The sequence below is a fragment of the Crinia signifera genome, chromosome 3 (assembly GCF_055691185.1).
Source record: "Crinia signifera chromosome 3, ASM5569118v1, whole genome shotgun sequence".
NCBI lineage: Eukaryota > Metazoa > Chordata > Amphibia > Anura > Myobatrachidae > Crinia > Crinia signifera.
This window is the reverse complement of record NC_139219.1, coordinates 71,109,597-71,137,296: the sequence shown is the minus strand read 5'-3', so window position 1 is coordinate 71,137,296 and position 27,700 is coordinate 71,109,597. Positions and strand designations below refer to the sequence as shown.

The following is a 27,700-nucleotide window of genomic DNA, read 5'->3' as shown; positions in this document are numbered from 1 at the left end:
TTGGGGGCGGGAACAAGTGATGTGATGTACAGCCTGTCCCTCGTACTGGTAAGCTGCAGCTCCTCTACAAGATCTTAATTGTACCCAGGTATGTGGCCCCAACCTTAAATACCCTAAAGCAAGTATGGGGAACCTTTGGCCCTCCAGCTGTTGTTGAACTACACATCCCAGCATGCCCTTCAAGTTATAGCATGGCTAAATAGCGAAACTGAAGCAGGACATGCTGGGATGTGTAGTTCAACAACAGCTAGAGGATTAAAGGTTCCCCATCCGTGCCCTAAAGGGTTGTACACGCTGTGTGATTTTTTTAAGGCAATTTTGACTAGTCAATATCACTGGGAAGGTTTGACAAAATCGCACAGTGTTAAACATGCAGGCAATACTGATGTGTGTCCTCACTAAGTCCGTATCGCCTAGCGAAATAGACTGTGCAGGCAACTCTATTTTTACTGTAGATTATCATAGTGAACATAGGCAAAATCTCAAGTGCACATTGTCAAAATCGTCCAGTAGCAAAAATCATACTGTGTATACATGCCTTATAAATGGCACAATCACTACCCCTAAAGCTGGCCATATATTTACAGATTTATTGTCAGATCTGGATGGTTGGAACAAAAACCTTGTAATGGATGAAAGCAAATGACAGTTGTCCATCTACTTCAAAATGCTGGAAAACTGACAAAACCGACATTCCGATATTACCATGTTTTTGTTCCAAACATCCGGATCGGACAGGGCCAGATATATCAAGTTTCAAAAAGTGATAAAATGGAGTGATAAACAACCAGCCAATCAGCTCCTACCTGTCATTTTTTTTAAAGCCAGTCTATAACATAAAAAGTTAGGAGCTGATTGGTTTATTACTATTTTATCACTTTTTGAAGCTTGTTACATCTGTCCCTAAATATGTAGATGTATGGCCAGCTTAACCTTGTGGTTTAACCTATACAAAAGATAAACTTGTGTGTGTGTGTGTGTGTGTGGTGGTAGTGGTGTACTCTGGAGAAACTCATGGAAACCTGCGGAGAACATCAAAAGTCCATACAGGTAGGATCCTGGTCAGAATCAGTCATATAATTCCAGCACTGTGAGACTGCGGTATTAACCACTGTGCTGACACTTTTTTTTTTTTTTGCCCCATGCCTAAACAAATAAAAAGCTACTGTCACTTATTTAAACCAAACTGCTTGTATGATTTGATTTCCTGTATACGTTTGTCTTTGCCACACTGATTTGTGCATGTTGCCACAGAACATGTTAAGGTACCCATAGACGGTCCGTTCCCGGACCGTCCGTTTAGTACTATGCGATGCGCGCTCCCGCGCATCTCATAGTACTGTACAAAAAGTATGTGCTGCACATACTTTCTCTACCGTCCAATGGGATACTGGGCTTCACTACTATGGGGGATTGAGACCTCCGCAGGAGAGACAGGCACATAAAAGAACTTTCAGTGTGGGTGCACTGGCTCCTCCCCTCAATCTCCCTCCACTAGTCAGTTTTGAAAAATGTGCCTCAGGAGAGGCAGTGCTTCTGGATGCTCCAGAGTTTTTTCCACATTTATTTTCAAGTTTGTTATTTTGGGGCGCTGTGGTGACCACACAGCTGTCCTGCTTCGTGGGTGTCAGGGGAAGGGTCAGTCCCCGACCTCTTCAGGTGCAGAGCTGACCCTGCTACAGGACAATCCAGTCCTGCGTGGGACTTGTCACCGCACAGCATTGCGCTGTAGCGAGCAAGTCCCCTAGCCGCCGCACACCCCTGACAGGTCTGAAGACATCGGTGGTGAGTACAGGCTGGGGGTCCCACAAGGGGTCCCCGCAGCCATTTCTGGTGCGGCAAGACGACGGCTAGTAATGGCGGCTCTCCAGCAGGGACCGCGTGAACACCGCGTCTGATAACTGGCATAGGGGTGCTGCCGCTGGACCACCAGGGACACCCCTCAGGGTATATGTATGATATGTATTTTACACCTTTAAAATGTCAGTATAATTATATGTAAGCGCCAGCTCCGTGTAAGGGGGCGGGGCTTCACTCAGAGCGGGACCAAGCTCTGCTGGGCGCGCGCTGTCACTTCCTGCTTCTTCACACGCTGCCAGACTCCATTACAGGGCTCCTCACTGGCGTGGTGGATCCGGGTACTTGCAGCACGGCAGAGACAGCAGGTTTTTTATAGCGATTTAGCGCTGCTGCGCTATCTAGCTTAGTCAGACACTGTGTTGTTTATATCACTGTGTTTAGCGTTACCAGCTCACCCATATCTGTGAGTTCAGGTTAAGGGTGCACTTGGCTCCCCAATTGCTCTGTTTTTTCCCCACTGTTTAGTTACAGACACAGCATAAAGCAAGCACATAGTCTGTTTTCACTCAGAGGAAACACATCCAGCAGTGTGTGCACGTGTGTGACTGCGTGGGGGTTGTGTTTGTTACTACAGACATTGTAGTACTATCTCATCATGGTGAAAAAGTTCACTTGTATGGTGTGTAGCACCAAGTTTGTACCCAAGTCACAGTCCCAGGTTACTTGTGAGGCTTGTATGTCACCACAGCCCAGTAGTGCTGACACCCAGATCAGTGGGGTTCCCCCACAGCTTGCGGGGCAGTCGCAGGCAGACGAGCAGGAGCCTGCGTGGGCCTCCAACATAAAGACCTTGTTGGATTCTGTGGCTTCACAGCTTTCCACTAACACTCAGCAAACGCAGAGGGTTCAGAGGGAATTGTCCATGTTAGCTGCCAGGGTGGACATTCTTCATACCCAAAATGTACCTCCTCCGCCCGCACAGCCTCAAAAGAGGCAGGCTACTGCTATGGATCCTGACACAGATGAGGATGATGAGGACATATTGGAGGAGGGTGAGGAGCAGGGTCTGCAGGAACCAGCTCCTGAGACAGCAGTGCATGGTCCCGAGCCCCTTATCAGGGCCATTAGGGATGTTTTAGATCTCCCAGTAGAGGCATCCACAGAAGGAGATCCTTTCTTCATGACTCAGAAGAAACAGCCAGTGTATTTCCCTGAGCAGGCAGAGTTAGAAACTGCTTTCAGGGCTGCATGGCAAAACCCTGATAAGAGGTTTACTCTTTCAAAAAGGTTCACAAATGCATATCCTTTTGAACCTCTGGGCAGAAAGAAATGGGAGGAGCCACCGGTAGTGGACTCCTCTGTTTCCCGCCTCTCTAAGAAGGTGTTGTTACCAGTCCCAGGTGTATCCACCCTTAAGGACGGGGCGGACAGAAGGCTGGAAGCTACCCTCAAGTCCATATATACGGCTAGTGGGGCATCCCAGCGTCCAGTTTTAGCCAGCTGCTGGATGGCCAAGGCTATTCATACCTGGTCAACCCAGATCCAAGAAGGGTTGTTGGGTGACATGACTGTGGCCCAGATAGGGGACAGCCTGCGTCACATTCAGGATACCGCAAAAATCCTGTGCGAGGCACAAAAGGAATTGGGCGCAATAAACGCGCGCAATTCAGCCATGGCGGTTTCAGCCAGACGGGCCTTGTGGCTGCGGCAGTGGTCTGCAGATGTAGACTCAAAGAAGAGTGTGGAGGGTATCCCCTTTACAGGAGAATGGCTGTTTGGCAGTGAATTAGACGGTTGGATTTCCAAAGCCACGGCAGGAAAATCTACCTTCCTTCCATCAGCCCCCACGGTTGCAAAGCGTACCTTCACAGGTGCTTCCCAGCAGTCCTTTCGTGGGAACAGGTTTCGCCCCAAGGCTAGGGGCGCCTCCAATGCCAGCAGGGGCACGAGAGGCAAGTTTAGGAAGCCTAACACCTCCAACACCCAGGACCGTCCAAATGCCGCGACTTCCTCTAAGCCTGCAGCATGACGGGGTTTTCCCGCCACGAGACTCTCTCGCGGTGGGAGTGCGATTGTTGCATTTCAGCCATGTGTGGGACGCCTCGGGTCTGGATTCCTAGGCCAGAGGTCTCATTTCTCTAGGTTACAGGCTGGAATTCGACAAACCCCCTCCCAGACGATACTTCAGGTCGGCACTTCCAGCATCCCAGGAAGATCAGGTGCTCCTTCAAGGGGCCATTACCAGGCTGCTTCAGTCTCAGGTAATTGTACCGGTGCCAGACACGGAGCAGGGCCAGGGATATTATTCCAACCTATTCCTGGTACCGAAGCCAGACGGCTCAGTAAGACCCATCCTGAATCTAAAGTCACTGAACCCCTTCCTGCGCGTGTTCAAGTTCAGGATGGAGTCCTTGCGCTCTGTGATCGCCAGCCTAGAAAGAGGGGAGTTCCTGGCCTCTATAGACGTCAAAGACGCCTACCTACACATTCCTATCTGGCCCCCACACCAAATCTATCTCAGGTTTGCCTTGGGAAACGACCATTACCAATTCAGGGCGTTACCTTTCGGCCTGTCGACAGCCCCGCGGGTTTTCACAAAGGTAATGGCGGAAATGATGTCACTACTCAGGCTCCGAAGGGTGAATGTAGTGCCATACCTGGACGACCTGCTAATAAATGCAGGGTCGGCGGAGGCTTTAAGCAGTGCTCTCAATCTGTCCATACAGGTTCTAAGAGACCACGGGTGGATCCTAAACATGCCCAAATCATCGCTGGTTCCAACCCAGAGGATGGTTTTCTTGGGCATGATCCTGGATACATCAGAACAAAAAGTTTTTCTGCCGATGGAAAAGGTCACTGCAATACAACAGCTGGTCAGGGAGGTCCTACAGTCACCTCTGGTACAGATCCATCTTTGCCTCCGGCTTCTAGGCAAGATGGTGGCTTCATTCGAAGCAATACAATTTGGCCGCTTCCATTCCAGGACTTTTCAATTGGATATTCTGACAAAGTGGTCCGGCTCCCCCCTGCAGATGCGCAGAAGGATTGGCCTTGCAACAAGAACCAGGATCTCGCTACAGTGGTGGCTAGATTCATCCAATTTGTTGGCAGGCAGACGGTTCCAGATCCAGGACTGAATTCTGGTAACCACGGACGCCAGCCTGAGGGGCTGGGGAGCTGTGACACAGGGAGTCCGCCTACAGGGTCGATGGTCTCCACTGGAGTCAGGCCTTCATATCAACAAGCTGGAATTGAGGGCGGTCTACTATGCCCTGTTACAGGCAGCTCCATTGTTACAGGGAAAGGCGATCCAGGTCCAGTCGGACAATGCCACCACTGTGGCCTACATAAATCGGCAGGGTGGTACCAAGAGCATGACTTGCATGAGAGAAGCGTCAAAAATTCTGTCCTGGGCGGAACAGAATGTCCAGGCCCTGTCTGCCATTTTTATCCCGGGGGTCGACAATTGGGAGGCGGACTTCCTGAGTCGTCACGATCTTCACCCGGGAGAGTGGGGCCTTCACACTCAAGTGTTCAATGCCATAGTGGATCTGTGGGGGCTCCCTCAGATCGACCTGATGGCTTCACGATTGAACCACAAGGTAGCAATGTACTGTGCACGGACCAGAGACCCAGGGGCGATAGCGGTGGACGCTCTCACCTGGACCTGGGATTTCCAATTGGTGTACCTCTTCCCACCTCTCCCATTGTTGGCTCGGGTGCTAAAGCGGCTCCGGCATCAGGGGACGGAGGCCATACTGGTGGCACCAGACTGGCCAAGAAGGGCCTGGTAGGGGGACATTCAGGCCATGCTAGTGGAAGACCCGTGGCGTCTGCCCCTAAGAGAAGACCTGCTCCTCCAGGGCCCGTTCGTCTTCCAGGACTTACAGCGGCTACGTTTAACGGCCTGGAGGTTGAGCGGCAGATCTTAGTCCACAGGGGTCTCCATCCCTCTGTCGTCACTACAATGATAAAAGCCAGGAAGCCGGTGACGGCTGCTCATTATCATGTAATATGGCGCAGATATATTGCCTGGTGTGAGAAGAATGACTTGCCTCCGGCCAGTTTTCGATTAAACAGTCTGCTACGTTTCCTTCAGGCTGGCCTGGATAAGGGACTCAGATTGGGTTCCTTAAAGGTCCAAATCTCCGCACTATCTGTGTTTTTTCAGAAAAAGATTGCGGCCTTGCCGGAAGTGCAAACCTTCTTACAGGGGGTGCTCAGGATTCAGCCCCCCTTTGTGCCTCCCACTGCACCATGGGATTTGGAAGTAGTTCTTACTTTCTTAAAATCAGCCCGGTTTGTTCCTCTGGAAGAGTCTGAGCTGCGACACCTCACTTGGAAGACTGTTGTTCTGCTGGCTCTAGCTTCGGCCAGGAGGGTGTCCGAGCTCGGGGCCTTGTCTTGTCGGAGCCCTTATCTTGTGTTCCACAACGATAGGGCGGAACTCAGGACTAGACCACAATTCCTTCCAAAGGTGGTGTCAGGGTTCCACCTAAACCAACCTATTGTGGTTCCTTCTAGCGCGACACACCCAGATATACCAGATACCTTGGATGTGGTCCTCACCCTTAAGGGGTATGTCAAGCGCACAGCTAGGATCCGTAAGACGGACAGCCTGTTTGTGCTTTATGATGCGCAGAAGAAGGGTTTACCTGCTTCAACGCGTACCATTGCCAGGTGGATAAGATGTACTATCCAGCAGGCTTATGCATCAGCTGGTTTGTCGCTTCCTTTTTCAGTAAAGGCTCATTCAACCAGGTCTGTAGGTACCTCTTGGGCGGCTGCTCGAGGGGTGTCGGCAATGCAGCTCTGCAGGGCCGCTACTTGGTCAGGGCAACACACATTTGTGAAGTTCTACAAGTTTGACACCCTGGCCAGGGAGGATTCCCAGTTCGGGAATGCGGTTCTACAGCAGAATCCGCACGTTCCCACCCGTTCTGGTAGCTTTGGGACCTCCCCATAGTAGTGAAGCCCAGTATCCCATTGGACGGTAGAGAAAATAGGATTTTGGGTACCTACCGGTAAATCCTTTTCTCGTAGTCCATATGGGATACTGGGAGCCCGCCTCAGTGCGGCTTTTTCTGCTGTCAGACCTACTTTATTGTTAGGCTTTTTGCCTTGTTTTCTACAGGTTAAATATGACTATAGATTTGTTCTAGTTACAGGTGTCCTCTTAAGTTGTTAGGATTCACCTCTTTTATATGTTTTTTGTTCGTTTGGGTGTGCTGGATGAATCTCACCACAATACATTATCACATACTCCTCACATGCTCTCCTTCGGCACAGTTTTTGCATTAACTGACTAGTGGAGGGAGATTGAGGGGAGGAGCCAGTGCACCCACACTGAAAGTTCTTTTATGTGCCTGTCTCTCCTGCGGAGGTCTCAATCCCCCATAGTAGTGAAGCCCAGTATCCCATATGGACTACGAGAAAAGGATTTACCGGTAGGTACCCAAATCCTATTTTTTGTACTAGCTAAACATCGTATCGGATCGCATTGCATGCACTAGGCATGCGATCCGATACGATGCATGCTAATTAAGACCCAAACTGATCCGTTTCACGGACCGTGTATTGGCCCCTTTAGTCATGTGACCTAATTGCCATGTCAGATCTTTATAGCGTTGACATCACTACTTGCCAGTTGTAAGTATAGATTATGCTTGTACATTGCACATAACCATCTACTCATATCATTAGCTGTAAAACTATACAGGGCTGTACAATGCAGATGAAACAATGCGGCAGATGTATTAAGCCAGAAGGTGCATACACACGAGCCTTTATTGTTGGCAATATGGTCGCTGATATGGTCACTGAGCCATTAAATTCTATGTTAAAAGGTTCCCGCTTACCACATATTGGGGCAGATGTATTAAGCTTTAACCAGAGATAAATGCAAGGTTGATAAAGAGATAAACGTCCAGCCAATCACATCCCAACTGCCATGTTACAGGCTGTGTTTGAAAAAAACAGTAAGTAAGGAGCTGATTGGCTGGACATTTATCTCTCTTTATCACCCTTGCATTTATCTCTGGTTAAAGCTTAATACATCTGCCCCAATATGTGGTAAGCGGGAACCTTTTAACATAGAATTTAATGGCAGATAACAATCTCGTGGCCCTGATTGAGGAGCTTTACTAAATAATCCAGAAGAGCCAGATGTAATGCACAAGCTGCCATGAATCTTGCACAACAGCCATATGGAAGCTGAGCATCCTAAACATGAAGATTTTATTTCCAACCTAATTACTGGGCAAGTTGTAACCTGCTTCACGCTGGGGCAGCGATCCAGACTGATTGTTGTATATGACATGAATATTTCCTCATATAGTACTTGTATGTATTGGTAACCTTTGCCTTGTGTTTGCATAACTGTGGTTATACTCACTGTTGGGCTGCCTATGTATGCATTCCTTTCTATTGCCATATCCTATCTCTCGTCTTACTTAAGACACTAGTGTTTCTATCACACCGTCAGAACGTGCAATGTTTGATGTTCTTTACTTCCCCTGTTGGCCAGAGATGGTGCTTCTGAATTTTTTTTTTTTTTTTCTGTGTGGGTAGTAGAGAAATCCTGAATATTACTTTCTATAGAACACTGAGCTTTATAGCCTGATTCAGAGTTGTACACAAACTCAATGGTTTATGAAATACTGATATTCCCATCCACATTGTTGAACTCTTTGAGTACCAACATCTTAGAGAGATGTTTAAAAATAGCCACTAAACGTTCCAGCGTAGCTCACATTTGTTAAATAAATTCAAAATAAGTGTTTTAAAAAGATTCTATTTCCTAAGGCAAACATTACAGGCCATTATGATGAATAAAATAGTTTGCTTGGCAATTTTCACAGCTATTTTGACAAATTCACTTGGCACTCAAAGGTATAAGATTCTTCCGGAGGGGTCATTAATATATTAATAAAGACATCAAGAGAAGAAGTATTTACACTTGAAGGGTTTTATTTTTTCCTGTCTCTATTTGGCTAAGTTAACCTATATATTATGGTGGCACCAGTTTTTTTTTAATGCATATCTAATTATTTATTTATTAACCATTTCTTATATAACGCACACATATTCGGCAGCGCTTTACAGAGAATATGTTGAACATTGACATCAGTTCCGGCTCCAGTGGAGCTTACAATCTATATTCCCTACCACATGTACACGTACACACATTCACTCTTGGGTTAATTTTCTTGGGACCAATTAAGCTACCAGTATATTGTGGGAGGGAACCAGAGAACCCGGAGGAAACCCACGCAAGCATGGGGAGAATACACAAACTCTGCACATGGTGGGAATCGAACCCATGACCTCAATGCTGTGAGGCCTGAATGCTAACCATTACATTGTCCCTGCTGCCCCCGATTAATGACATACTGTTTGTTTTTGTGCTTTTGTTTTTTTGAATGGACCTAAAGGTGCCCATACACTAGGGGGACTTCTCTGAAGGGATAAGTCGTCCGTGATCTCCCTTGAACTGCACGGGAACCTACATATGATACATTGTATGCAGTCATTTTGCATACAATGTATCCTATGCAATCCCAGCCAAAGCCTGCCAAAAAGGCTTGGTGAGGAGAGAAATCTATAGTGCATCACTTACGTTTTTCAGGCTCCTATGTGATGCTCGGGGGACCGCACAACGCACTGAACCTGATGTCAAAAACATGTGATTTGGACACTTCATCCGATTTATTGCCGCAATCAGATAAAAAGTGACCAAATCACCATAAAATAGCCATGCCTAGTGTATGGGCGCCTTAAGAATCTGTGCATCCATTGCAGTGATACATTTGTCTGTAAGCCCTAGCATTCCACCCACCACATGGCAAGAACATATTTCTATACTTCAGGTTCTGCAAAATGTGAATTCCTTAGTTTATGCAGCAATAAGAGCGACTGGGAGACTCCTTACAGCGTTCTGTGCTTTGCTGCTCGTGTAAACACAGACCGAGTCTATTACTCATCGTTGGACATGCATGTATGTCTGTATAATTTTGTTTATATGGCGCTGCAAAATATAAACCATCTAAAAGATGGTGCCAAGAAGTGTCAGCACAACAAGGGCAAGGCGAGTTAGGGTGCTGGAACCAGATTGATCATCTGTCGTCGTTGTTGCCATCCTCCTTTTGGTAGTTTCTTTTAGTGACGGCTACTACAGTTGTACCAAAACTACCGCTGAAATTGGGAAGAAGTGTCCTGGCTCATCTGCGATGTCTGAGAAAGGTACCGGGAACAAAGATGCTCTGAGCTAGTGGAGGACCGCAGGAGTCCCCATGTAGCCAGTTCAGAGACACGTTTCCAGAATCCAAAGAGGAAGGATCTTTAGTTGAGATAAATGGTAATCGCCATTTCTCGAGTGGTTCATCTTCCATGGTTTCACTATCCACTGTCTCTTCGACACCACCCTATAGCCACACAGAAATGTCAATTACCAATTGCTGTATTAACTAGTTAAAAGCCTGTCAAAAATGACGGCTTTTGCAATGTACTTTCAAATAATAATAAAAGTTGCACATTCCTGTTCTATATATTACTTAGTCCAGCGGTACTTCGAAGCATTCTTATGTATTTTATGCTCCTGTGGATCTGACTCCAAATTTAAATCGGTAATGTTTCTTGGAAGTTTAATTTGTGTCTGCAATGCCAGAGAAAATGGCTATTTAAAACTATCCCAAATACCCACTTTTATTTTGTATGGAATGTGGTATTCTATTAGAGTTGTGGTTTTCTACTACTTTGTACTGTGCGTGAAAAAATGTGCTGACACAGTGTGTAGGATGTAAAGGGTCACTTAAAATAGCAGCTGAATTATAGGGAAACATTCCCATTGGCCTCCAAACTCCAACATGAGTGCAGCATGTAGTCTGCAGTCTGTCACAGAATGGAAAAATACAGTACCTCATTTATGTAATTGGCTACAGGCACAGCTGCCTTGTTCTAGAGTTCTGGATTTATTTACATTTGTTGTAGTTCTGAGATCCATATAGAAATGTTGGTTTTACATTCTAAAGCCAGAGAATCCCAACCTGTGTGCAGAAAAACAGCACATTTCGCTTATGGTCGGTATTCTATTATTCCTGATCATTGATCAGGGGTAATTGTGTCATCGCTGGGGCCATAAAATTAGCCCCGATAACCCAACGTGAGTCACGGCTTATATGGGATTTTGTTTCACCTGCCTCTGGCAGGGAAAGCACAATCCCCTGAAAACAGACGTGTTTTCCTTTAGAATCGGGGCTGTTTCTAGTGAAAGTCCAAATGTTTCATGGGGAATTAATTTTTTTTTTTCTGGGTGTTTTTGGATTGGAGAGCCCAAAGGAAAAAAAAATCAGAGAAATATCTTATTTTTGGGTGGCTTATTGTATACCAGCCTAATTTGCAGGCTGGGTTTCACAAATGACAGTTAGGAGCTGCTTGTCCAGTGATAAAGTACCATCCACATTATAACTTCACCAGGCTTAATAAATCTGCCCCTTTGTGGATGAAAGGGGTTTTATTGCTATTGGGGCCCAGAGGGGCCTGGATCCAGGTTATAAAGTTGTCTGCTCCATTGCTCAGTCTGAATTGAGTGACATTACATTTTCAGTTAGGGGTGTGTAGTGAATGTTATAATAGTAAAGATGACACTGTGATGTGGCATAATTTGAACTGGTTGCCAGTGTAATGTGCCACAATATGAACTAGAGGGCACTGTTATGTCATTTTCTAGTCTGCTCATTGTAATGTAGAAGGTACTATAATGTTACAGAATAGGAACTGGGGCACTAATGTTGCACTATAATGAAGGCACTATAGTGTGGCATAAATTGAACTGTGGGTACGTTTATATGGCACAGTAGAAACACAGTTATTAAACATTACTATACATGTGATAATTGGCAGGATTTGCATGCAATGCATGATGCATCTCGCTGTGGAGAGACATTAACATCCAATCTGCTCCTAACTGTTAGTGTGCGCATAATATACCATGTGCAGAGCCCCAAACATAGGAAAATTTTCCCTGTTCCGAATGAATTAGAATGAGGGCTCATGCTACAAGGTGCCTACCCCACCAACCCTGAACAACTTGTGCATCATCTCCGCCTGTCAGTCGGACGGGCCTTAAGACTAGTATTAATATATTTGAAATCATATTATCCTTGTATCTTATCTTTTCCTACTGTATGTACACTTTTATTATGTAACACTCAAAGCAAAAATATCCCCAGGCGTGGAAATGTTCTCCTCATTGTTAAAATATGCTTGCCTACACAAGTCAGTAATTTTACACACATTAAAGCAGAGAGTCAATATAAAAATACAGAGAATACACATTTTGAGCACAAAGTATAGTATTTTTTTTTTTTTTTTTTTAGCATTCTCAGGATCATCTTGTCATTTAGTGGGCAACCTTCCCTGATGGGTGTGTATCAACAGTGTCTAGATCACGCATGTCCGACCTGTGGCCCGACAGCTGTTGTGAAACGACACATCCCAGCATGCCTTGCCATAATATTGCTATTAGGGAATGCTAAAACTATTGCAAGGCATGCTGGGATGTGTAGTTTCACAACAGCTGGAGGGCCGCAGGTTGGACATGCCTGGTCTAGATAGACAGTCAAAAGTTCGACCACTATTAGTTGACAAGGAGAAGGTTGACGCATTAAAAGGGTCTACATGGTAAAAAAAAAAAAAAGTCGATGTGGAAAAGGTTGACATCAGGTTTTAATTTTTTTGGGTGTCTGTCGACATTGGCACTATATTAGTGTACCGCGTACCCTCACTGCGCTCGCCATGCTTCAGGCATGGGGGCTCGCTGCGCTCGGCACACTATTATATTCTTCCTCTATGCACACTACGATGTCAAGTATGAACAAGTCGATAAAAAAAAAAAAAAAATCATGGAAAACTCATGTCAACCTTTTGGCCATGTTGACCTTGTAATGTCTGTAAGACCTTCTGACTGTCGACCAATAGTGGTGGACCTTTTGACTGTCGACCTTATGACATATACCTTCCTTGATAATGCTGGAGACCCTGATATGTATTGATGGTGGATGACAGTGTGTTATGTCCATGTTTTCATATACAGTATATCTGCTAATCCTGAAATTCCGGCATTACAGTTTGCTATGGGATGGACCAGGAAGAGGAGAACAAATATGTGTCCCAACTTCAAGAGGTTTTCAACAGTTGTGATACCACGGGCACAGGGTTCCTTGACAAAGACGAGCTGACAGACCTCTGTCACAAGCTCCACCTAGAGGCACAGCTCCCACTACTTCTGCAGACCCTACTCGGAAATGATCTCTTTTCTAGGGTAAGTTGTTTCTAATATAATAAATGACATAGGTAGATGCATACTTGTGAACGCGGGAATTAACAGAATATTTAGGTAGAATGACTTATAATGTGATTTGTCTCCTGTCGAAAACTTCAGTAGTTTTTCTCTCACATTAGGCGGGATGTACTAAAGAAAAAATTCAGTAAAACCCCAGTTTTGGTTTTTTTTACCACATTTTGAAATGCACTAAAGCCCCTCCCGGCGGGTCTCCGCTGCAAGGGTTAGGCCAGCTCTAGCCTCACAGCTCTGCTGTGTGAGGGATCTGACACTTATTCCTCCCAGCATGCATCATGGCCGCCAGTGTTTGCACATGCGCAGAGGGATTTCCATGGTAGAAACGAGGAAGTCCAAGCCGCGAGGTGGACGCAAAGGACAGCTCTTATCGAGAGAGCTTCCCTTTGCATTGCTCATCGCATATGTTAGTACGCTGCTTGGTACGGAATGTACCAAGCAGCGAATTAACATATGCGATGAGCAATGCCCATAGTATTACAAATGTAAGTCAATATTACTGTATTAAGAATCAGATTTTAGAAAGGAGATTCATTCAGTTGGTTTCTTGGAATGTATATTGATGATCAGTGGACTGGATACCGGCAGTCAGGATAATGATGCCTGTACCACGATATAAAGAATCCCAACAAGGGTCCGGTATCCTATCCCTCCCTCAAAGCAACCAAATCCTAACACCCCCCCCCCCACACACACACACACCACATCCTAGCCTGCCCCGTTAGTGCCTAATTCTATGTTCCCTCTTAGTGCCTAAATTTAACCCTCCCCCAGCCTAATCCTAACTTCTTAAATTCCCCATCCTTGTGATCTATAGGCTGACAGTCTATATTCCAGCATCTGCATCGTCTAGATTCTGGCGCCGTACTTCTGGTTGCAAGTTGGGATGCCGGCATCCGTATTCTGACTGCCTGCATCCCAACAGTCATGGATATTAACCGCAACCGAGGTTTCTATTAAACAAAATTGTTTAGCCAAAGAATTTAATTAGAATTGTTTCTGGATATTGATAAGTAGGTCAACAAGCTTATCACTGTATACTGTATATAAAGTGGTGAATGGTATGATAGTGAAATCTATTTTTATAATCTTCTTTGATAACATACAAAATGTGCTCCAAAATGTACTCTATAAATCGCTGCTTTCATTGTGAATCCTCTTCACTACAATAGCACAGATGCCAATTCCAGCTGCCTTCCATAAACATACCAAAGCACATATTTTTTCACTTACAATGTGATTTAAAGCACATTCATTTGTATAGACCTGATATTTTGAAGAATGTTGTATGCAAGTTATTATAATAGTTTGATTTATGGGTACTTATTATCTGGGCTGCCGATTTTGAAATCGGGTCCATCGCATGCGACCAAAATCGCGATCGATGCGATGGACCCGATTTTTCCATAGGATTCAATGTTAAAATGGACCGAGTCCATTTTAACATGGAATTCAATGGGAAAAAGGGGTCCTTTTCATACCCCTACTATCCAAGTGGGCATGGAGTTGGATATAAACCTGTAGCGAGCCACCGAGCCCGAAGCGTGGCGAGCGAACGGTATTCTGTGTCCGCTCGCCTCGCTACGCTCGCCACAGGTTTATATCCAACTCCATGCCCACTTGGATAGTAGGGGTATGAAAAGGACCCCTTTTTCCCATTGAATTCCATGTTAAAATGGACTCGGTCCATTTTAACATTGAATCCTATGGAAAAATCGGGTCCATCGCATCGATCGCGATTTTGGTCGCATGCGATGGACCCGATTTCAAAATCGGCAGTCCAGTTACTACATAAGTACCGATTTATGTGGTGTTTGTATACAACAGTATTTTGGGCACTTTATAAAACTCTTGAACATAATTCATATAGGTTCAGATCTTACCTACATTTCCGGATCTTTCTAGTATCGCCCGAATATCAAGTGGTGTTCCTAGTCTCCCGGAGCCAGCATATTGCACTCCACCAAGATGCCCACTTTTGATTGAAGTGGGTGGACCTGACAGCCAATGGTCCCATTTCATGCTGAATAACATTGTACCCATTGCCAGTAATATCAGCATTATATAGCTGGAGTCTTGGCCACATTGATGTGGCCATGCAGCCACGTCTCCAGCACACCGGGGTACTGCCCCTTAATTGAAGCCATGCTGACCTGAAAGCTAGGAAGGACACAACTTTGGGGCAGATTTGCAAAAAATATAGAACATTTGACAGAAAACAGGGAAGCAGCCATCTTTGGTGCATTTCAGTAGTTACTAAGGTTCTAGCTGGATTAGGGGGGTTACAGGGGGGCAGTACCTATGGGCCCAGGCCCGGCAACAGGGGTGGGGGTCAAATGAGACAGTCATCCTGGGCCACAAGGTTTAGAGGGGCCCTGATACTCAGATTCAGACAGGCAGTGGAGTCTGGCTTGGGCAATGCACTACTTGCAGGCATTCCCAACCACGGTCCTCAAGGCACACCAACAGTGCAGGTTTTAGTGATATCCAGGCTTCAGCACAGATGGTTTAATCAGAATCCCTCAGATACTAATTAAGTCACCTGTGCTCAAGCCTGGATATCTACAAAACCTGCACTGTTGGTGTGCCTTGAGGACCGAGGTTGGGAATGCCTGCACTACTGGGTAATTACCCCCCAGGAGGCTGTGCTGAAAGGTCAGAGGAGCATGTACTGAGCTGTGATTGGTCTGCTCCTCCAGTGAAGATCAGCAGCAGCAGACTTGTGGAAGTGATACACACTGAGGGGCAGATTTATTAAGCTTGGAGAAGAGATAAACTGGAGATAAAGCCGAGAAAAGGTAAAAGGAGATAAAGCACCAGCCAATCAACTCCCAACTGTCTTTTTCAAACACAGCTGATTGGCTGGTGCTTTATCTCCTTTTACCTTTTCTCCGCTTTATCTCCAGTTTATCTCTTCTCCAAGCTTAATAAATCTGCCCCTGAGGCTGTAACTGCTCTGCTGGGCTGGCTGTTGCCTGATGCTGTGAGTACACTGTGCCATTATATGGGGCAATAGAATATAGCATGATACTGATTTTTACAGTGGGGAGGATGGGGGTGCTACTATGGCATAATGTGTGGTCATTGCAGTGTGGCATAATGTCTGCTGTGTGGGACAATAGTGGTATGTATATATATATATATATATATATATATATATATATATATATATATATATATATATATATATATATATATATATATATATATATATATATATATATATATATATATATATATAGATTCTGTGGAAGACCGCACTCGCACGGGGTGTGTAATAGTAGCAGCGGGCGGGGTGCCTAAAGGGAGTTCATTTCAAGTATGAACACCTTAGTACAATCCGAGGGTTTCTCCGGGGAGAAAATAGGCACTCTCCTAAGTAAAGTCATAAACTTGTTGTAATCCAAGTATTTTGATTTATTAGTCATCCAATAAGTTGGTACAATATATTGTGCTCAATGATACTCCGACGTTTCGGTCCAATATAGGCGGACCTTTATCAAGGAGCATGAGTCAGCAAAGTACACATAATCATCGATGGGGCAACATGAAGTATGTTGGAAAACCTCCTACTGCAGGAGGACACCATGGTGTCCTCCTGCAGTAGGAGGTTTTCCAACATACTTCATGTTGCCCCATCGATGATTATGTGTACTTTGCTGACTCATGCTCCTTGATAAAGGTCCGCCTATATTGGACCGAAACGTCGGAGTATCATTGAGCACAATATATTGTACCAACTTATTGGATGACTAATAAATCAAAATACTTGGATTACAACAAGTTTATGACTTTACTTAGGAGAGTGCCTATTTTCTCCCCGGAGAAACCCTCGGATTATATATATATATATACCCAATTGCCAGGGTGTGTATATGAGGTATGGGAACGTCCATGAAACGCTGGGTGTTCCCATGGTTGAGTACCCCGGCCCACCGCACCACTCTCCCCCCTCAATGTTGACCCGACGAACAATCTGTTTGCCGTGGTTGCACGCACCCTGCGTCTGCACATGCCCAGAAATGGGGGGCTGTAGCAGGGGAACGCCCAACGTTTAATAGGAGTCTCCATAAAAAGCTGGGTTTTCCCCTGGCAACACAGGCATGGTGTTGCCTGCTCTGGGCGGGTGGCTGATGTCAGCGCCCGCACGGTGCGAGGGGATGCGGGTGGCGCTGGTAGCAGGGGGCAGGCTTTTAGCAGAGTGACGCTGACCTGTTCGCTAGCATGTGAACAGGTCTGAATCAGGCCCATAGTTTCTACAGCGTGCTCTCTCTCACATACACACTATCTCCACTGGCACTACACCTTGCTGGTGCACACACTCTGGGGTAGATGTATTGTGGTGCTTATTACGCTATAACACTTCCTGCTTCACCCCCTGCTGTGGGGATAGGGCATCGCTACCTGCAGCTGTCGAAGTCAATAGCTTCAGGGGGCGCAACGTTCAGTGCTCATTCTCTTAGATGGCAGCAGCGATATTGACAGGGGTGCATTTACAGAATGGATGTTCCTTCTTACATGGGGGGGGAGCGGTATTTGTGCACATAACATGCGCTGATGTCCCTTCTCCCACCTAGATGTATGACACTTCATACATCTGCCCCTCTGTTCTGTCTATCTAGCATAATGTGTACAGGGGATTAGACAGAACAATGTAGGCGAATGGGGCGTGCGAGTGTCTCATTCACAGACATATCGTTGGTACACACTGGCGGAAGGACCAGTGATATATATTGAATAAAATTAAATTTAAAGCCCAATATATTGGACAGGGTGTGCTTGATCACAGGTGATTTAGATAAATTACAACAACTGAGGTACTAACTATCTGTGCTGAAGCCTGGACATCACTAAAACCTGCACGGTTAAGCCCCATACACATTAGGCGATTTAAGAGCGAAACACATATCACAGAGCCTCCAATGATGCACAATGCACTCTCCCATGGGGCATTAACGGCTCTACCCGTCATCTCTAGAAATGTTTCTCTTGAGAGAAGGAGGACATCTCTCTCAAGAGCCCCAGCACTAATAAAAAGAGTATATACAGGAAGTGTGTAGTACAAAGATCAGCTTATACTCTTGGGTACCTGCTGCTGGTGTGGAGAGTTTGCCTAGACTCTAAGAAGGTTTGCTGGGGGCAGGAGTTGTTTGGGGGTACACACCGCGCTATAACCAAGGTAATAAATTTGGTGAAAGAAATAGTAATCTCACGCTGAGCACAATGATATAGGACACGCTGTTGAAATATGGTAAAATATTTTATATTTGAAAACAGAAAATGTAAAGACAGTATAGGGGGGTACAAAAACTGAAATTGGAATGTAATGGACAAACAAACATATACAATCTTAAAACAGACAATATATCTGAAAAGTATAAAAGGCTAGACTTGGTTCCTGACTAGTTTCGTGCTGGCGTCCCAGCTGGAATGTATATATATAGTTAGGGGGAAATGGGAGATGCAATCCACATTGAATAAGCCGCTTGGTGAGATGAGCAGTTAGTAGCTTAAAATAATCAAGTTTGTTAGTGAAGTCAAGCGAAAGCCTTAATTAGTAACTGGGCTGACATGCAAATATTTCAATACCAGCAATAGGCAGATGTATGTTTCACTGCTGTGCTTGCGTGTTAATACAAGTTGAAATTGCAAGTGCAGGGGTTAATTGCTCACCCTTGTTCAGAAGTCCCGATGGAATGCACCTTCATGTGCGGGCAGAGGTGGACTTGCTGTGTGCCACACAGAGCGCGGTGCTGGTGGCTGCGCTGACCCGTTGGGTGTCCAGGTGTCTGGATGTTTCACACCGTGAGGTGTTGCACGTGGAGCGCCGGGAATCGGCGTGGGTCGCAGCAGTAGCGGTGGAAGCCGTGATCCGGGCGGAAGTGACAACGGCAATGTGGAGGGCAGGAGTCAGGAACAAGTTAGGCAGGGTCTGTCGGAAGTTTAGCAACGCAGTTCGTCTCCTGGATACCGGAGACTTTTTCAAGCTGTCTACCCGTCATCTCTGTATGTACAGATGAGGGAGCGCAGCAACGAGGGCTGCAGCATGTTCCCCTTAATCATTCGTCATACTTGCCTACCTGACCTTCTCCATGAGGGAGAAAATGCTCTGTTCCTGGACTTCCCTGGTAATATATGATTGCCATCACCTGTGGTGAAACCTTTCTTTTTAATTAAATGGCTCAGCACAGGTGCTGGCAATCATACATTACTAGGTTAGTCCAGGAACATAGCATTTTCTCCCTCATGGAGAGGGTCAGGTAGGCAAGTATGCCACAACTGTATGACCTTGCCAGTGCTGGCACCCCGCTGGGTCCACCCAGCCACTGATATCACCCGGCGGTCGGGATTGCCCAGGGTGTACAGTATGGGCCATAAAGCTGGGTACACACAAATTGGTACTTGTTTCCTAGCACGGCCACAAATCTTGGCCATCGGGGGTAATTTTAGTGGCCTGCGACGCGACCGACGCGATGCCCCCGATTTTTCCATTGAAAACAGTGAAAAATCGGGTCGGTCGCGTCGTGTGCGCCTAAAAATGCTTAAATGGTCCACCCGCGATGGCCGCGATTTCCCCATAGGGAACAATGTTAAATGCCTCAATTTACCCGCGATTACCCCGATTTCCCATAGGAAACAATGTTAAATGGGTCAATTTACCCAAATCATCATAGGGAAGAATGGTAAATGGGCCAGAAAGCCCAAAAAAACCAAAAACCCCCCTGACAAGTGAAATGTCCCCCCAAAAGTAGTTCACGCCACCCCGCGATGAACGTGAACCCGAAGCGTGGCAGCGCAGCGAGTCCGCGAGGGGCGGCGGTACGCGTCCTCCGACCTTTTCATACCCCCACTATCCACTAGGGTGTGGAGTTGAGAATAGAATAGTGTGGCGAGCGCAGCGAGGGGACGCGGATACCTTCACAGGTAAACGCGTCCCTTCGCGGGCTTCACAGGTATCCGCGTCCGCTCGCCACACTATTCTATTCTCAACTCCACGCCCTAGTGGATAGTAGGGGTATGAAAAGGTCGGAGGACGCGTACCGCTGCGCTCGCCACGCTTCGGGTTCACGTTGATCACGTGGTGGCATAAACTACTTTTGGGGGGACATTTCAATGTTATGGGGTGTTTTTGGCCCATTTACCATTGTTCCTATGATAATTTGGGTAAATTGAGCCATTTCACATTGTTTCCTATGGGAAATCGTGGTCATTGCGGGTAAATTGAGGCATTTAACATTGTTCTCTATGGGGAAATCGCGGGCATCACGTCTGGCCCATCGCACCCGATTTTTTTGCGCATGCGATGGCCCCGATTTTACCCCCGATGACCGCGATTATGATCGTTGTGGCCGTGCTAGGAAACAAGTACCCACAAATCTTTCTGTAATCTGTCTGGTGGAAACAAAAAGCTGGAACCATATTATTTATTTATTTATTTATTTATTTATTAACAGTTTCTTATATAGCGCAGCATATTCCGTTGCGCTTTACAATAGCAGACAGTGATACAACAAAACAGGGTATTTACAGACAGTCAAAATGTAGGAGGGCCCTGCTCGCAAGCTTACAATCTAATGACCATTAACCATTTGCTTCCAGACACTGAAAAACATCTAAAAATGATTTAGGATATTTTTGTTAAATCAAACAGACTTAGCAAATGAGTCTGAATAATCATTGTCTGTTTTCCAGATTTTTGTTCCCACCAGACCGATAAATCTTTAGGTGTGTATCCAGTTGTAGTGCAGGGTTGCCTACTTGACCCTCTCCTTCAGGGAGAAAATGCTCTGTTCCTGGACTTCCCTGGTAATGTAGGATTGCCATCACCTGTGGGGAGCTAGGTAATTGATAGGAAAGGTGTTGCAGGCAATCATACATTACCAGGGAAGTCCAGGAACAGAGCATTTTCTCCCTGAAGGAGAGGGTCAGGTAGGCAACCCTGTTGTAGTGTGCCTTAGGGACCGATGTTGTGAATGTCTGTTCTACAGTGTGTGTCTGAACCTTCTAGAACACAGGGGTAGATGTATTAAGCCTTATCAAGAGAAAAATGCAAGGGTGATAAGGAGAGATAAACATCCAGCCAATCACCTCACTGCCGTGTTACAGGCTGTGTTTGAAAAAAGTCAGTGAGGAGGTGATTGGCTGGATGTTTATCTCTCCTTATCACATACCTCCCAACATGACCCATGCCAGGAGGGACACATTGCTCTGTTTCTGGACTTTCCTCTTATTGTATGATTGCCATCACCTGTTTTTTGAACTGGTTAACTAATAAGAAAGGTGTTTCACCACAGGTGATGGCAATCCCAAATTAAGAGGAAAATCCAGAAACAGAGCATTGTGTCCCTCCTGGAGAGGGTCATGTTGGGAGGTATGTTATCACCCTTGCATTTATCTCTTGTTAAGGCCTAATACTGGGGTAGCCAACCCTAGTCCTCGAGAGCTACCAACAGTGCATGTTTTGCAGGTCTCCTCACAGAATCACAAGTGAGCTAATTAGCTCCATCTGTGTATCTTTTAAAATGTGTCAGTGATTAATGAGTGTAGCTGTGCAGCAGCTAGGTTGCCTGGAAAATGTGAACTGTTGGTAGCTTTCGTAGGCTAGGGTTGGCTACCACTGGCCTAATACATCTGCCCCACAGTTCCATTCCTCACAACATGACCCATGCCAGGAGGGACAAACTACACTTCTCCTGGACTTTCCTCTTAATTTATGATTGCCATCACCTGTGGTGAAGCAACTTTCTTATTAGTAAACCTTTTCAACACAGGTGCTGGCAATCATACATTAATGCCCCTTTCCCACTGCAGCCTTAAAACGGTATTTTGCCGATTTTTGAGGGCAAAATACCGTTTTAAGGCTGCAGTGGGAAAGCGCCAGAGTTGAAATACCGTTTAAAGTTAAACAGTATTTCAACCCGTTTTCAGAGCAGGGTTTTAGCCGGTAATCTATCATATTTGAGCCATCATCGCTGAATCTGTATACAGCAGCCGGGCTGAAAAATGCGCGGCTTTCAGTCCAGCTGTCTGCTCCCTCCCTTGCCACCCCCCTCCCCGCCCGCAGCGTCATATACTCACCGCTGCTCACCGGCGCCGTCCCGCTGTCGCTCACCGGCGCTGTCCCGCTGTCAATCACCGCCCGGCAGTCCTGCTCCCCCGCCCGGCCACACAAGCTGGGCGCTCCGCCCCTCCCGGCCTGCTCGCCACGCCCCCCACCTGCTGAACACGGAGACCTGCTCGCCCCGCCCCCCCTGCTGAACACGGAGCCAGCAATGTATATATTGCAAAGAAAAAGGGGGTTATAGGAACTGGCTACCTGTTGGCGCTTATTGCAGCCTTGAGTCTGTACTACCCACAGCTATCACCTAATAGCAATACACAGGGTCATACAATACAAAAGATTTGGGATTCCAGACTTCTAAGGCGCAAGGGTAGATGGTGAGGCTTATCAAACGGCGATATTCCTCTTGAACTTGCTACTTTTCTTCAATATTCACACTCGATGCAATGTAGAAAAGAACCACAATAGAAAGAAAGAAGCCAACTGTTATATGCTGTTTCTCATTCAGATCAGAGGTGATTGTACACAAATAAAGATAATATGGGCGTACCCCACTCACGGTATTGGCGGAGGGGTACAAGCGCGTAGCGTTATCTTTAAGGACCCTCTGGTTCTTTAAATCGACCTTTCGTTCTCCCGTGTATGTGAATGTGAGTAAACAAATAAACAAAATATCACTATTAGTGTGTGTTCTTTGTCTAGTTTCTTAGAACAAATGTATCCAAGGTACAGGACAAAGTTTTCTCCTTTTATGTGGGCGTACCTCACTCACCAAATGCACGGTGGGGGTACACCTATAAAGGTTTCTTTGTGAAAAAAAGTATTAAAGTGTGAAGACAGGATGGGCGTACCCCACTCACGGTATTTCAGATGATGAACAGGCCCGTAGCAGGTTCTTTTGTTGGGGGTCCTCTGTCCACTCAATAAATAGTGGGGATTTTCATCCAATCGACATAAAAAGTGAAATACATATACAATGTGTAAATTATCATTCAATCTTCTGAATAATAGTGAATAATCTTCTCAGGAAGAGGAGAGAAGGTGTGTACAGTAAGCGTACCCCAACTCACACTATGAAGTGTTGTTATAAGTGCATAAAGGTGTCTTTATCTACAGGAACCATAGATTTTCACCATGTGAAACAGAAAAAGCAGGGTATACCAGGGGATTTTCTTCTCATGAAGGAGGAGATGAAAGGGTGTGTTGCGTACCCGACTTACGGTTGGGTAAGCCTTGGGACTCCTATAACGGTTTCTTTAATCTTTATATTTCTTGTGACAATCACCATTAGTTCCGGTGAGAGGACGTGTACCCAGGAAAAAATTATGAATGTAATTAGCCGTAACACAGTCCACTTTGAATATTACAAAAATACTCCTAGCCAGGTGTTTTTTTATAAAAGTAGAAAAATTTTCTTTATTCCAAAAACCATATCCTTTGTCTTCATGACATTCGGACAGATCATAAAAACAGGGGGGTACAAAACGTGGACCACACACGGTCACAATACAAATAACCACAAGGACTACCGAAGAAATCCAAAAAACATCCGGATACAATAAAGATAAAAAATAAAAAATAAAAATAAAAATTTAAAAAAAAATTTAAAAAAAAAATTGCAAAGTACTTGAAAACATACGTACATCCAATGTTGGGGTTCTGTGGTGTAAATGGTGATGGCTGCTCACACTCCACACTAGCAGTCGACGCGTTTCGGTGTGTCAACACCTTTTTCAAGACATCCTTGTCTTGAAAAAGGTGTTGACACACCGAAACGCGTCGACTGCTAGTGTGGAGTGTGAGCAGCCATCACCATTTACACCACAGAACCCCAACATTGGATGTACGTATGTTTTCAAGTACTTTGCAATTTTTTTTTTAAATTTTTTTTTAAATTTTTATTTTTATTTTTTATTTTTTATCTTTATTGTATCCGGATGTTTTTTGGATTTCTTCGGTAGTCCTTGTGGTTATTTGTATTGTGACCGTGTGTGGTCCACGTTTTGTACCCCCCTGTTTTTATGATCTGTCCGAATGTCATGAAGACAAAGGATATGGTTTTTGGAATAAAGAAAATTTTTCTACTTTTATAAAAAAACACCTGGCTAGGAGTATTTTTGTAATATTCAAAGTGGACTGTGTTACGGCTAATTACATTCATAATTTTTTCCTGGGTACACGTCCTCTCACCGGAACTAATGGTGATTGTCACAAGAAATATAAAGATTAAAGAAACCGTTATAGGAGTCCCAAGGCTTACCCAACCGTAAGTCGGGTACGCAACACACCCTTTCATCTCCTCCTTCATGAGAAGAAAATCCCCTGGTATACCCTGCTTTTTCTGTTTCACATGGTGAAAATCTATGGTTCCTGTAGATAAAGACACCTTTATGCACTTATAACAACACTTCATAGTGTGAGTTGGGGTACGCTTACTGTACACACCTTCTCTCCTCTTCCTGAGAAGATTATTCACTATTATTCAGAAGATTGAATGATAATTTACACATTGTATATGTATTTCACTTTTTATGTCGATTGGATGAAAATCCCCACTATTTATTGAGTGGACAGAGGACCCCCAACAAAAGAACCTGCTACGGGCCTGTTCATCATCTGAAATACCGTGAGTGGGGTACGCCCATCCTGTCTTCACACTTTAATACTTTTTTTCACAAAGAAACCTTTATAGGTGTACCCCCACCGTGCATTTGGTGAGTGAGGTACGCCCACATAAAAGGAGAAAACTTTGTCCTGTACCTTGGATACATTTGTTCTAAGAAACTAGACAAAGAACACACACTAATAGTGATATTTTGTTTATTTGTTTACTCACATTCACATACACGGGAGAACGAAAGGTCGATTTAAAGAACCAGAGGGTCCTTAAAGATAACGCTACGCGCTTGTACCCCTCCGCCAATACCGTGAGTGGGGTACGCCCATATTATCTTTATTTGTGTACAATCACCTCTGATCTGAATGAGAAACAGCATATAACAGTTGGCTTCTTTCTTTCTATTGTGGTTCTTTTCTACATTGCATCGAGTGTGAATATTGAAGAAAAGTAGCAAGTTCAAGAGGAATATCGCCGTTTGATAAGCCTCACCATCTACCCTTGCGCCTTAGAAGTCTGGAATCCCAAATCTTTTGTATAGCAATGTATATATTGTTGGTACCACTGCACACCAATGATTATTTATCAGCCAGTAATATATACATTGCTGGCACAGGCCAGCAATGTATATATTATTGGTACCACTGCACACCAATGATTAATTATCAGCCAGTAATATATACATTGCTGGCACAGGCCAGCAATGTATATATTACTAGCACCACTGCACACCAATGCTGTAAAAACGTTTTGAAGAGCTAAAACGTATTACCTGCAATGGGAATGGGTCTTAAATGGCATTTCAAACTGTAATCTGCTGCAGTGGGAATGCTAAATACCGTTTAAGATTACCTGTAACATAAAACGGGTCTGCAGTGGGAAAGCAGCATTGGAGGAAAGTCCACGAGCAGAGCAGTTTGTCCCTCCTGGCATGGGCCATGTTAGGAGGTATGGATTCTCAAACTTGGTCCTTAGGACCCCACACAGTGCATGTTTTACAGGTCTCCTCACAGAATCACATGTGAAATAATTAGCTCCACCTGTGGATGCGTTAAAATATGTCAGTGAGTAATGAGTGCATCTGTCGGGTGACCTAGAAAAACGTGAATGTGTGGGGTACCGAGTTTGAGAACTCCACTGGCACCTCACCTTCTTACTGGAGTTCCTGTTTTGCCAAACCCTGTAACAGAAGGACTCCTGCTTCTTGCTACATGCCAGACTTTGTTCATGGCAGCCATGCAGTCCTTCACAGTCCTGCAAGTGCATCCTGGCTTTGTAGTATTTCTGTGAGTTGGATGGAGTTTTCAGCAGATTCCAGTTTGCTAATCAGTATTCCTATGCAAGGGGGTGGGTAGGAATAGGAAAGTGATTTCTCAGCTGAGGTTAGGCTGTTAAGCACGATGGATGTAAAGGCTAGGCCACTTATGTGCTATATGCCTTTTATCACCCTTGCTGATGTTGCTGAGTTGAAGCTGTCTTTATGTTTATCTCTCCAGTCTGGAGGAAAGCTGTTGGTGGTGTTGTTACTGTAGGTAAGCTTTATGTGTGTGTCTGATTACGTGTGAGGAGCTAAACTTGTGTTTCTTACAATAGATTCCCCACTAGTATTTCACTTTCATTTTAGTGTGAAAATAGTATAATGTTGCAAGGAGAACCAAATGCCTACAGTAATGCCATATAGATGAATGTATTTATTGTAGAGCTTTCTCAGCTGCTAGGGGGACATATAAGAAGTAAGCTGTGTGTACATATGGGATACCTGCACTACATGACACTGCATTCTCTCCATTGGTTACTGGACAAGAGATGGATGGATGTAGAGTTGTGGTTTTTTTTCACCAGTTCAGAGACCCCTTGAGTAGTAAAGTCAGTATATCTCATTTCCGTGGTAGACCGCTTTTAAGCCATACGCTTTATCAGAATGGGATCATTGGATAGACAGTAATTAGGTCGGCAGTCAATAGGTCACCATGGGGTTTTTCACTTCTTTTTTGGTCCCGAATTTGGACACACACACTGAAACGTAGCACCGTGTCTCCTCGCATGGCTCGCTGTACTTGCCATGCTTGGCCACTATTTTATTCTCCCACCATGCCCTAGTGGATGGTAGGATCATGAAATACCACCTGTCGGCACATGTCGGCTCGAAAAAAAAAGTAAAAAAACCCATGTCGACCTACTGCTTGTGTTGACCTTCATACCTGTCGACCCAGGGGAAGCAAAATAATGATTATTTAAAGTTCCATTATTTACTTGAATGTAGTAATTATTATTTTAAATGTAGAACTAAGACAGACCTTTTTTGATGAGCTTTGTGTAGCTATTTGAGCAAAGCACGGTCATTAAGCAGTTTGCCATTTACCATATATAGCAGATGGTTCCGTTCCTGCATGTGATGTGGCCAAGGAAACAATGTAGAGCATCTCAAAGCCGTTTTATTTCTTAATAGTCTTTCAGAGCAGAGCAAACATACATGATAGCAAAGAAAATATTTTTCACCTTAGGCGCTGCAAAATGGCTCAAGCAGCAAAGAGACTATAAATGTGGTCACCGAACCACCCAATCGACAAATAGAAAAAACAAGAATAGTCTCACTTGCGCTACGAGTAAAGTTCCAAATGAATTTTCATCCACGTCACGTGGATGAAAATTCATTTGGAACTTTACTCGTAGCGCAAGTGAAACATACATGATGCCTATTTACCTCATGTAAGCGTAACATTGCATAATGTTCTGTATATCATATAATCATATCATATATATATATATATATATATATATATATATATATATATATATATATATATATATATATATATATATCACCTAGAAGTTCTGTGTCCATATAAAAACATGCAGCTCTAGG

The 27,700-nt window shown here is 44.9% G+C and overlaps 1 protein-coding gene across 5 annotated transcripts in view; it reads left to right on the top strand.

Moving 5' to 3' along the window:
- NINL (ninein like) overlaps positions 1 to 27,700 on the top strand; it is a 118,356-nt gene that overhangs the window by 27,670 nt on the left and 62,986 nt on the right. For 4 of the 5 annotated variants that reach the window (XM_083175975.1, XM_083175977.1, XM_083175974.1 and 1 more), the window contains one exon: positions 12,927 to 13,120. In XM_083175975.1, the coding sequence (XP_083032101.1) occupies positions 12,938 to 13,120 (183 nt within the window). In that variant the 5' untranslated portion in view covers positions 12,927 to 12,937. Of the gene's footprint in view, positions 1 to 12,892; positions 13,121 to 27,700 lie in introns of all 5 variants that reach the window. The other variant, XM_083175976.1, reaches the window with a different exon arrangement.